General features: G+C 41.7%; 2 protein-coding genes across 3 annotated transcripts in view; both read right to left on the bottom strand.

Moving 5' to 3' along the window:
• Nucleotides 1-8,492, bottom strand: part of cnnm2b (cyclin and CBS domain divalent metal cation transport mediator 2b) — a 50,395-nt gene extending 41,903 nt beyond the window's left edge. For both annotated transcript variants that reach the window (XM_040004818.1, XM_040004819.1), the window contains exon 1: nucleotides 5,301-8,492. In XM_040004818.1, coding sequence (XP_039860752.1) covers nucleotides 5,301-6,786 — 1,486 coding nt within the window. In that variant the 5' untranslated portion in view covers nucleotides 6,787-8,492. The remainder of the gene's footprint in view (nucleotides 1-5,300) is intronic.
• A 115-nt stretch (nucleotides 8,493-8,607) lies between these two features.
• The window catches only part of as3mt (arsenite methyltransferase), a 5,035-nt gene continuing 1,220 nt past the window's right edge, over nucleotides 8,608-12,422 (bottom strand). Inside the window, exons 3-11 of the mRNA XM_040004824.1 lie at nucleotides 12,078-12,205; nucleotides 11,848-11,998; nucleotides 11,431-11,567; nucleotides 11,271-11,340; nucleotides 11,072-11,153; nucleotides 10,863-10,994; nucleotides 10,054-10,193; nucleotides 9,845-9,967; nucleotides 8,608-9,004 (exon numbers count right to left, since the gene is read on the bottom strand). Coding sequence (XP_039860758.1) covers nucleotides 8,897-9,004; nucleotides 9,845-9,967; nucleotides 10,054-10,193; nucleotides 10,863-10,994; nucleotides 11,072-11,153; nucleotides 11,271-11,340; nucleotides 11,431-11,567; nucleotides 11,848-11,998; nucleotides 12,078-12,205 — 1,071 coding nt within the window. The 3' untranslated portion in view covers nucleotides 8,608-8,896. The remainder of the gene's footprint in view (nucleotides 9,005-9,844; nucleotides 9,968-10,053; nucleotides 10,194-10,862; nucleotides 10,995-11,071; nucleotides 11,154-11,270; nucleotides 11,341-11,430; nucleotides 11,568-11,847; nucleotides 11,999-12,077; nucleotides 12,206-12,422) is intronic.

Here is a 12,422-nt window from a genome sequence, read left to right as displayed (position 1 = left end):
ATTAAGTTAATAAATGACTTGTCTGGTTCAATCAGCAACAATAAGTGAACTAACCGCATGAATTAACGGCAACTAGTGAACTAGAAAAATCCTTTGTCAGGTGCTGTCTTAATACAAAGAAAAGCAATGAAAATTTCATCGTGACGGATTACATAATGCGCTTTCAACAGGCTTCTCCAAAACTACGTCCAGAGCCAGAAAATCTGGCGGCAGTGAGTTATTCATCGCTTTTAGTAAACGGGCTAAAACACGCATTAACAACTTGTGTGGGCCTTTAAACTTAGTCACATACAAGAAGTTACCAAACAACAGGTTACTACAACAGAGGTTTTCTGGCTTCTTTCTCAAAGACCTCCTAAAAAGGCTGCAGAAACAGAGGAATATGTTTACAACAAGTGAATCATTTTTGTTCTTATAAACCATGCAGACAGGTGCCTGAACAAATAAGCAGAAATCACAAGTGATATGATTATAAAAAGATAAGTGTTTAAATAATAAATAAATTTGTTTATAAATGAACACACTATGTTACGCTGAAGGTAACACGTACTTGCGACACTCAAATGCAGAGTGTTGGGTTTTTTTTAAATGATATTACATTCCACTCGAGAGAAAATCTGCAGCCGATGCCGTCTTCTGTAATACCAAGTATAGTGAAATGCAGACAACCTTTGATTCGAGGTAATTAGTTCTGATAAAGTGAGCGGCTGGCAGAAGAAGTCACGCTGAGTTCAAAGGGGTGTCCCTCATCAGGAAACATTAAGTGTTCTTACCAACATGATGTCATTTAATCCCAACACTTGATGCAGCGTTAAAAACCGAGGGTTACCAGGCAAACAATCCATCACGCTTTTTAGACATTTGCTATGACATGCTCCACACAAACCCCCAGAAAGACTAAAAACATTAAAAAAAACGCAACACACACAAACTGCTGTCAGTATTTCAACAAGGCCCAAAAGAGAAAAAATGAGTTTCACTTTAAGACAAAGTCCTAAGCAAAGAGCCTGCAAGGCTGCTGAATCTGAATTAAGCATAGATTGGCCTATATTGCAGCAATTAGGGAACTAGTTCAAGTCGTGCCAGTTCTCATGTAGGTTCTTTTACACTGGGGACTTTTACTCTAAAACAGTGAAGAATACAGTGCAGTCTGGGCTAGGAAACAGTGGTTGAATTGAAAAGACCACGGTGGAATGAACTTTTAGTCATTTAACAGCAGAAAAGGTTTGCAGATGAGTGCTGTGCTTTGAAAGAAGAATGTGGCATAATAGCTTGTAGGCATGACTAAACAGTATGCACGTGAAATAACATATTTATCACCAGCACGCAGGAGAATAACCGCATCAATCACACATGCAATTTGAAAATAGGAGATAAGATAAACTGACTCTAAGTGCCCGTGCATCTGATGCTGCACGAGTGGCCCGGCTTCCCCAGAATCAGAAAGCAGAGTGGTGTAGAGGAACATGTGTGCAACCTGAGTTGAGCTCTCATGCCTACGGTAAATCCATTCCTCCTCTCAAAAAGCTTGGAACACTGTATGTGAAGGGGTGACTAACTTGCACTTTCAGGAATATCGCACATAACTGGAAGCCAGAAGGGCAGCTAAATTCCTGTTTTTGCCCCAGCTACTTGGTTTTGTCCCAAAAGGCACTCACTGACCCACTCATTAACGGGTAAAGCTGCAGCTTGACAAGAAACCCCCAGATGACAGTAATTGTTGCAGTCGCAGATGGAGAGCAATTAATGAAGGGTCAGAAGTTTCCAGAAGTGTGTCTGCCTGCATTAAACACCTCCTGTATGAATCTCACTGTAACCCTTGACCTAGGACCTCGATGGAGCTGGGTAAAACATAAGCAGGGGCACGTTGATTATGGTGGCTTCTCTATATTTCAAGTAAAATGAGCACTTCTGAGAATCTTTTTAAACCTTAACAAAGAGTAGAATCAGCATCACGGTGAATTATGTAATGCTGCACAGTCTGAAATCCTCTCTTACAAATCCACAACTGTGAAGAGGAACCAACTTATGAAAAAAGTTCTGATCCAATGCTCTAACACAGTCTCTACCGTGAGCAGCATGTTTTGGGACTGTTTCTTTTTTTTTTTGTAACCGACTCCAAACGACTATGCAGCTCCGCAAGCGGCATCAAATTAATTAACAATGACTTACAATACAAAGCACTTTGAACTGAGTGTGTGCTGTGAACAGAGCCAGATTGACGGGAAACTTTGACCCCGCAGGCCTCCCCACAGCAGTTGCTTATGACTTGCCTCCCTTGAATTCCCCTCTGGTGCACTGCCAGGAGCACAGACGCTATACCCTCCAGAGCTGAGTGTTTATGATTAAGTATGCAGGTGTAATGATGCGAAAACGTAATGTATGCGTCTTTTAGTGGGAGTATGTGAACAGAATTCACAAATTGCCACTAACTACTGCAAACAGATACACCCGGTTACCCATTTACAAACATATCTGAGATGAATGGAGCTGAATTATTTAAAGCATCATTATGCAACAAGACACTCTCTCTGCTAACAGGCAAAATACTTCTACAGAGAAAAACTTCACATTATTTTATTAATTGTCTCTTTTTAAGTATTTCAAACCAAAGTATGTCATGGCTGCTTAGGCAGCAGCTTTTATTTAAACATAAACTCAATGTTAGGTATGTAGCAAGTGTTTGGATGCTGAGGACGGAACATGAACCGATGCCCCGGGATATTTAATGAGGTGCATGCAGATGTTTTAAACTCCGACCACATCTGCAGCTTGCGCACAAACTGAGGAATGACTCTAAAGCAAACTAAGCACGAGTGGAACAGTGGTGCAGTGGTTATGAATATCGCCTCATAGCAAAAGGGCCCTGGATTTGAGACTGTCAGCTGCCTGGCATCTTTTTTTTGTTTGGTATGTGGATGTTGTCCCTGCGCCTGTGTGGGATCGCTCCATTCTCATTAGGCTAATTAGTGATTCTAAATTGCCTGGAAGCATAAGCGGCTGTCCTTTTCTCTCTGTGATAGATGGGTGACCAGTCAAGGTTGTACCCCACCTCTTATCCTATGACAGTTGGGATAAGCTCCAGGCTAGCATGGCCCTGAACTGGATAAGGAGTTAAGAAAGTGGATAGATAGAAAAACATGCATCTAATTAAAAAGAGTAGAAAACGGTTTGTCTTAGTTTATTGTTTTTTTGTCGAAACAAATTGTGCAGGAGTGTAATTATTCATTACTAAATCTCCATCAGAGCAAGGCACATTTTCCTTCCTTAAGAAGAAAATGTAAAAGTAAATATGTAAGAAAAATTGTGTATGTTTCTGTTCTGTGTCCTGTGTACTGTTTGTTTGTATATGTGTCTTTTTGGCTGCTGTTACAACCAAATTTCCCCTTGTGGGACAATTAAAGGATTATTCTATTTTATTCTAAAATGTTGCTACCTTACAAAAATAAAAACTTCACACAAGTGAATCACACAAGTTTCTGTGTCACTGAAATATGGTGACTAATGAATCAACAACCCAATTATTTTCTTTTCACTAGCAGGGACCACATCCTCGGTAACGATGGGCGATGAGGGATGAGGAAGTGTGACTGATGCTGCGGTTTGGGGAAGGCCTCGAAGGGGACTGGCGACGGCTCTTGGGCCAGGGCAGATCCCCATGTACTAACGAGAAATGAATGAAGGAAAGGAAGAGAGGAGAAGAGGAGAAGAGAGGGAGAAATGAGGGGGAAGGGTGGGGCGTGAAAATGAGAACAGCAGGTATTGGAGGAGGGGGGCTTTTATAGGCTGAGGCCGGAGGGGGCGTGAAGGTAGGAGTGTTCCCGCTCCTGAAATTCAGATGATATCTCCACCAAAACAGTCCCCAGTTAATGTTCTGCAATATTACTTATCAATGAAGTGACTTGTGGATTCAGCGCCATTGTGTAGCACACACACACACACAAATGCACACACACACAGGAACACAAGTAAACACAAACATTCAAATATTCACTAAATGGTTGTAACACACAAAATCTTAGTCATCAGATGTCTACTACAATCACAACAGAGATATGTAATAATAAAAAGAAATTGCAAACATTTGCTGATCTTAGTATTCTGATAATATAACAGGATGGTGAACTTTCTCTGTTGACTCAGAAAACTGGTGCATGTCTGTGACTAGTCAGCTGTAATGAAAATAAATAAACAAACACCCCCCTCCCCAAATAGTATATTATGTAATGCTAATTTGGCAGAGGAACTACACCTAATTTCTGGTAATGGAGCTCGCTGATTTGTTCTGTTTTTCCTCCCAATTAATCCTCTTAAAGTGAAGCGAATATTCTAATAAGCGCACAACAGTCATGTTTTTTCCCCCTAGTTTTAAGAGTTCATAAATCAGCTGCTGACAGGTGTGTCTGTATATGCATCAGTCCAGTCCAGCACCAAATCTACAAACCCTTTCCAGGAATAACTTAGTCAGAAGCAACAACAGTGAGGGGGTTGGCTATGCAAAACATCAGATAAACCGTGGGTGAGGTAAACATCTTTCTCAAACACCATGCGCATACAAATACACACAGCACACGGGGGGCTTGAGGGTGTTAGAGGTTGTTATTCATTATCCACACGACTGCATTCCAGGATTGGACAAAAAAAGAGTTATCGCCACCATCACTCTGAAGCAAGCGCATGAGAGGCAGACAGGGATTTAAGCAGGTTCTCAAACAAGATGCCCCCACCTGATAACCTCAGTGCTGCTGTTGCACTATTCCCACATGTCCTAATGCATTTACAAATGAGAGAGAGAGCGAGAGATGAAAGGAATGGGAAAGTGTGAAAAGGGTTGAATAGGAGGAGGGCAAGGCATGAGGAGGAAAAGCAGGAGGAGAGAGAGAGAGTGTGAACATTAACACTTAATGGAAGTGATGGAGAATGATAAGGACACCTGCTTCTCCGCTTTACAGGAAGTGACCTGTGAAGATGTGGCAACTACACCTGTGGCAGATTCAGTGTTGTCTGAGGGGGAAAGAACCTTTGCTGCTACCTCCCCCATCTCTTTTTCCTTCAGTACAAGAAATTTATTGAGGAATTCCTCTTCCTTCTTTTTATTGCTCAATATCTGATTTTAGACATTTGACCTATAGATACACCACATGCACTCAGTGACTCCTTGCATCATAAACGATTACATAACTCATGTATCTACCTTGCCTTATCCAACAAAGAGAGTGGTCATGTGAAAGACCTGCCTAGAACAGACATCAACCTTTAACACATTCCAGATGTCAAAGGTTGATGCAAAACTCTCTTACCTTTTTTAAACTCCTCCAGCATTGCGTCAAGCTTGGTGTCATTGAACACAAAATGCAACGGGTGGCTGTAAAACTTTGTGATGGTTTTGAGCGGAGTGCAATCATCCGGGTCCACGAAGGCCAGGTCCTTGACCAAGAGCAGATCCACTATATTGGACCTCTCGCCCTCGAAAACGGGGATGCGCGTGTAGCCGCTCTTCATTATCTCGGACATGGTATTGAAGTCCAGCGTTGCATCCCCAGGAATCATGAAGCAATCCCTCAACGGCGTCATCACGTCCTCTACAGTCTTAGTCCTGAGCTCCAGCGCGCCCTGGATGATGTTCAGCTCCTCTTTCACCAGATCGTTGTAGGGGTCCGTGACGCGCAGCATCTCCAGAAGCTTCTCTCTGTTGTACACGGTTCCTATCTCCTGTCCGAGCAGGTAGTCCAGCAGCTTACTGACTGGGTAGGACGCAGGGAAGGTAAGCAGCATGAAGAACTTGGTGAGGAATATGGTGTTGGCTCCCACAGCGAGGCCGTGCCTGGAGCAGATGGCCTGTGGCACAATTTCCCCAAAAATGACTATACCGATGGTGGACATGACAACAGCAATCAAGCCCGAACCGGCGATATCATCCAGCAAGATGGTTAGCGTGGTGTTCACTAACACGTTCCCGAGCAGAAGAGAGCATAGCAAATAATTCCCTTGGCTCCTGACCGGCTCTATTTTTTTGGCGTAATTCTTCTCCCTTTCCGTGCCGCAGTTCTGCACTATCTGGAGCTCCATGGGGTCCAGAGCCATGAGCCCCAGGTTCAGCCCGCTGAACATACCGGACAGGCAAAGCAACATGGAGATGAAGATGACCTGGAGCCAGAAAGGCAGCAGAAACTTTTTCTCCTCCACCACTATCACTTTGGTGTCATCCCCATCGTGGTAGATCCAGGTGTTCTCCGTCCGCGGGTCGTGCATCCCGGCCACGGCTGGTGTCGAGGTGGCGATGCAAAGGTAATACGTTTTACTCCTCTCCGTCTTTCGCAGAGGTTTGACCTCAATTTCAACTATACCGGATGTCTTTCGATTCAGGATGATGTAGGGCAATATCATTATATCCGAAGTCCTAAAACCACAGGGATGCAAGCCGGACGAGTCCTCCTGGCTCTGGTTATCCCCCGAGGAGCTGTCAATGCTCCCAATCGCCCGGCTCCGCTCATGTTCCGTGAAAGCAATTTTGGACCAGGTCTCGTTGTTGATGTTCTGCCCGTACACTCTTAATTTTACCCGAGAGCGTTCACTCACCCGCAGGTAGCCCTTATCCATGAAGGAAATGTCGTCCGTGTCCTCCAGTCGGAGCCCTATGATGACGGTCTCCTCGGACCCTTCCTTGCCACTTGTCGGGGTGACACAGCAGCCAGTGACAGTTAAGAAAATCATCGCCAAAGCTCGGACCCGGTTAAGTGACGCCATTTTTGCAGCGGTGGGTGCTTGGGATAACGGTTCTGCCATATTGATAACAACTGGCAACCAACCTCCTGAATGAAAAGGGCTTTTAAAAATCAGAGCCAGTCGGAGTCCGCCTTCATCTCCGCCCAGGGTTGCCGTGACTTGTGCATCGGGACCTGCTCGTTCCCACTACGTGTCCGACACTGATGACTCGCGAGCGCAGGCTTACGGGCCAACTCGTGCCTCCCCTGGTGTCCCCGATACAGGCGACGGCGACGACCAATCGGGAGGTTCCGCTGGCCGGGAGGCGGGGCGTCCGCAGCCTCCTTGGCGAATCAAATTCCAAAACAAGTGCACCTCATGTTAGGAGACAGATAGGACTTTACTCGTGACTTCTTAAAACATATCATGCTAGAAAAGACAACCACAATATCCGGTCTAAATGTTTAAAAAAGGCACGTGCAAAGATTAAAGGTTAACTAAAATAAATACTACAACATGTTTTATCTATATAGAGACTATCAAAGGTTGTGACATGTTAATTTGTTTTCCTCCTATCGCATTGCATCATACTGCATGCTGAAACTCCGAAGCACTATCTATATCATGTCTCATTTTAATGATAGGTATTACAGTGGACAGTAATATGTTCTTAGACTGACTAACTTGAAGAGGTTAAAGTTGTCAAAACCATTAAACACATATACATGTACGTCATTGAGATGTGTAATACAAAAAACAATTTCTTTAATACAATTATCTCTTATTAGCCTATTTATCTTTTCCCCCTTTAAACTTAAAATGAAACTAAAGTGAGAGATCCTGACCACCATGGCTTGAACTGGTCCCCTTAACCAAAGCTTTTCCCAAATACAAATGTGCATTTGTACCTTTAGAAATAATGCACTACATCATAGGAGCAAAGATGAAAATAGAAGAGTCATTTCATTAATTAATATTTATTGTGTTTTATCAGAAATAACACATAACCATCACAATAATGAGAAATAATTTGTACACTTTTGTTGAAGCATATCTTAAAGCCAGTCTGCAAAACAATTAAGCACCGATTTACTAAAACAAAGGTTTTAAGGGAAGTAAAAAGTATTGTGTGAATAAACAATGTCAGTTTTATGGGTAAAAAAATAATTAGACTAAGCAGGCATATGACAAAATGAGGCACAAATGAAGAAGTTGCTCTTCTTAATACTGCTCATGGTTGTTAAAAGGTTTTAAATTTGTTGCATTTTTATTTTACCTTACTAAAGTTTTCCTTTTATCTATACAATATAATTATGTTAATGAATTGCTACCATATTTAATCCTTTCATAAAATATTAACTGGGAGCACTTGCAGAACCCTTAAATCCCTCAAAGTGATATTGTTATCTTGTTTGCGCAAGATAATTTATAGCCTAGGTACTCAACATGTGGCCTGTGGACCAGTGTCAGACTTCAAAAATGTTATGTGGCTTCTAATCACCCTTGATTCAACAACAGTTCAGTCAAAACCAATGGATAGTACCGCTGAAAACTAGAAGCAGGGAGCAGATCTCTTCAATTTTAACTATTTTCTTTGACATTATAGCAAAATAAACCACCCTAACCTTAATTTAAAAAATAGTTGGTACAATTTAACAACCACCTCACTCTGATAAGACAAACTAAAATTATTTGATGTGAGATTTCTTTTCCTTATGGTCCTAAATCATATGCTGGCTCCTTAAATTGGCTCATATGCACTTGAAGCAACTTCAAATACAAACACTTTGATTACACAATAAAACATTTTAAAGTCATCAGCAGAACTCATTTCTCTGCAGGCCATACACTTGTAGTCCTTCACATAGTCATTCAGTATGTGAAGCAAATGGTGGCTTTGTGTAATTGCAATGCAGGGTGTTCCAAAGTGAAACTAAAACTTGACCAGCTGAGATGTCTCCATTATACACTGGGTGGGTGAAGTTGTTTGAGCAACCAGTATCTATTAAATTATGATCTACCCACAAGGTGTTTATTGTTTATCGATGTAATGAAGTTGTGAGGTCATATATGAGGAACATGATTATGTTTAATTAAAATGAATGAATTAATACTCATGGAAGTTCACCAAACATGTAGACATTATTGGTAGGCAGGAAGCTGAGCCTGTTTCTTTGTGCTCTTCCCACCATCATTTGCAGCAGCCAGCAGACTGTGTGCTGCAGCATCCCCCAGTGGCTGATGCAGGGCCTTGCACACCCAACTTCAGGGCCAGCTCAAAAGGGTCCTCAATGCCAGCCTGTATGAATAATTCAGCCAAGCAGAAGCATTAAAAGAACAAGCACCCAGTTACAAGAATGTATCATGTAACATTTGTGTTTCATCCCAAATCACTGTAAGCAAGGTCACAAAATTGAAGAAGTGAATCCAGGTACTATTACGGTACATTATAACAGAACACCGGCTCTTCTACATGGAGTCTTGTTATGGCCCTGTGCTTCCTTTATCAGTCGCTGGTTGTTCATTAAGTCACAATTTCAAAGCAGCTGTTCTTTCCATGAATAAGACCAAAGGCTTTTTTATTACTATTATCAGCACACTGCTGTAGTGATTACAGAAAACTCTTTCAGACGAGATTTCACACTGTCCAAACTGTTAATAATGAGGTGGATTTTGATAAGCCTTTACCATTTTAATTTACTTCTTTTTCATATCAGAAGAGAAAAAAAACACTTTAATGAGCGGTTAACAAGTTAGAGAACTCATTTTTAAAAAATGTAAAGCGGTGCTGTTAGAGGTGTATGTGTATAAAATGATTGCAAGCCCCGATGAAATGGTATTCTATTAGCTGAGTGTAGAACATTCCTTCTTGTTCAAGGTTCCCCAGCATGACTCCACAGTCTGGTTATGAGTCCAAGACAGCTGCTTGACCTTGTGCTCGTGCATGTGTGTATGTATGTTTGAGCGGTACGTGAACGTCCAAGAATGTACAGCATGCAGAAGCACATGCATGTGTGTTTGTGAGCACAGTTTGACAGAGGCGCTCTGCCCTCTGGGTGTGTCACACAAATTGATACCAGAAACATACTGACCCCTAATGTGTAAAAGAGACATCCAAGAATTTAAACACAACACTGACCTTAGGTTTGACTCCACAGGGCCCAGTGGGGCCCCCCAGTGGCTGGAAAGTAAAGTCCTCTGCAAATCTGGAATGTGTCAGTATGTTGGCCACCTCTCCATCCACCTCCACAACTTCATTGGCCTACAAAATACATCCAAATCTGAAATCATTTGCACAGTTTAAGCGAGTAGAAGGCTGATGTATATTCTAATTCAGAATATACAGACCGTGAAGGTGTACTGACAGTCAAACTGGAAACTATCCTCTGCCCCTGTAATGCCCCCATTATATATGACTTTGCAGTTCTTGGTGTTCTCCTTGGGGACCTTAAACAAGCGGTATGTGGCAGAAACAAACTTGAAGTCACCTGTATTAAACACACAAGACTGAAATTAAAAAATAAATAAATAAATTTCAGGTCATACAAGAAGGTTAGCAGCCCTCAAAATGTAAAATAACTTGGAATCTTGTAATGTTACATTAGTTGTAACTGTAGCTACATAAATATAGGTTAGGAGAAAACCAGCAGTGACATAATAGTGCAAGCTAACTTAGTAATGTTTATTTGTAGGGTTAATCTATAAAATGTTCTTCTTTAAGTACTTGTGCAAAAGATTCTCTGATAGCATCATTCATGTCGATTGTGCCTGTATGTACAACTGACATGAATGTCACTGGATATTTACTCTTTTCCAGAGCTCTGTAAACTCCAAAGATGGCAGTGTGGGAAAATCCCAGTAGATCATCAATTTCTGAAATAATCATACCAGCTTATCTGGCACTAACAACCACGCCACATTCAAAGTTACCTAAATCACCTCCCCCCCCCCCATTCTGATGCTCGGTCGGAACTTCAGCAGGTCATCATGACCATGTCGACATGCCTATGCGCACCGAGCTGCAGTCATGTGATTTACTGACTAGATATTTGCATTAAAAAGCAGCTGAACAGATGTACCAAACAAAGTGGCTGTTGAGTGTAATTCTGTATCAAGCAAATAATGCAAAAGTCAAGCAAGTAAAAAAGCTGTCAAACCAAGAATGTCCTGCAGTTCCTTGTTGTCAACAGTGATGACACTGGCCGTAACCAGCCGTGGGGGGCTGAAGCCCACTTTTTCAGCCAATTGCAGGAGATCCTTCCAGCAGAGTGCTCCAGCAAGGCACTCACCTGCAAAGATAAAACAGACTATGATATTCTGGTGGGTGCTTGTCAATTTATGGCAGTAGAATATTAATTAGACGCACCCCATAACACTTTGTGATTTTTAATTTCCTCTGTTAGTCTTCCATTGCTGTAAATGTCACTGAAGTACAGCTCACCACCATCCTAATGAGGAAAAATGAGAAAGTGTATGTAAATGTATAAATATTTGCTTAGCTTTGCTCTCATAGTTTTATGATTGAAGATTTAATAACAATATTTAAAAAATGAGAAGCAGCGTACCTTAAGTACTTTGTAAGCTTCAGTCAGTACCAGCCTCTTGTCTGGAGAAAGATTCACCACACAGTTGGAGCTAAGCAAAAGCAGAAGATGTTGAAAACTGTTATTCTATGATTATATATTGTTAAACTGCACACAAAAAAGGATTAGTAAGACACCTTACATAATTACATCGAACGAGTCATTTTCCAGACCTGCCTCGGTCAAGGCTTCGATGTAGCCTTGGACAAAATTTATATTTGGCTTCTTGTAACCAAACTCTTTCATATGATGGTCCACATAGGTCCTGGCCAACTCGAGCTGGAATTTAAAAAGAAGAAAAAAAAAGAGGTATTTATCAGAATTTATCAGTATCACTCAATAAGTCCAAAACTTTTTGGTTGTATTTAAGGCATGCATGCATACAGAACAGAGTTTTGTCTTTACAAATTAAGAAGTTGAAAAATCTTCACTTAGAAGATTTTAACAGCCTTAAATAGAGTTTTGGAGATATTCTGAGTTCAATTCAGTATCATTTAACCATCAGCTAGGATGCACCGATTAATCATAAGGCCAATACAGCGATACGGATGTTCAATACCTGGCCATCAGTCATGTCAATACCAGTGACATGTCCCTTCTCACCCACAAGCTGACTCAACATATAGCAGTCCCTCCCAGTTCCGCTGCCCAAATCTAGTATCCTGCAGCCCTCTAAGCATTCTGGCACAACCAAACCACAGCCATAGTACCTGTGGGAGACAAAAACATATCAGGTTCACTGATTTTGAAGTGTGACTAGAAGAACAGAGAGGTCAGCAACCCACTAACCTAGCAGTGATTTCAGGGTGTACTTTCTTCAGTGCCTGGCGAATGAAGTCAGGGGTGGGCTGGACTGGAGCCACACAGGCATTGGTCTTTAGGTCTGAGGTTTTCTTCAGCCTCTTGCCATAATAATCCTGTTTTGACAAAGAAATCTTGGTAACAGTAGCTCCTCATTATGAAGCAGACTATTTATTTATAAATAAACAGTTTGTTTGCTCCCGTTATCTCAGCAACATAAATAAAATCCTTTGGGACCCATCTCACCATGATGATGCACTGTTTGAACATCTACCTTCAGGCAGACGTTTCAGAGCCATAAAGACATAATAGACTAAGGAGCTTAGTCTGTTA

The sequence above is a fragment of the Simochromis diagramma genome, unplaced genomic scaffold (assembly GCF_900408965.1).
Source record: "Simochromis diagramma unplaced genomic scaffold, fSimDia1.1 OVJJ01000487.1, whole genome shotgun sequence".
Lineage (NCBI taxonomy): Eukaryota > Metazoa > Chordata > Actinopteri > Cichliformes > Cichlidae > Simochromis > Simochromis diagramma.
Note: the sequence above shows the minus strand (reverse complement) of the source record. Positions and strands in the feature narration are given on the sequence as shown.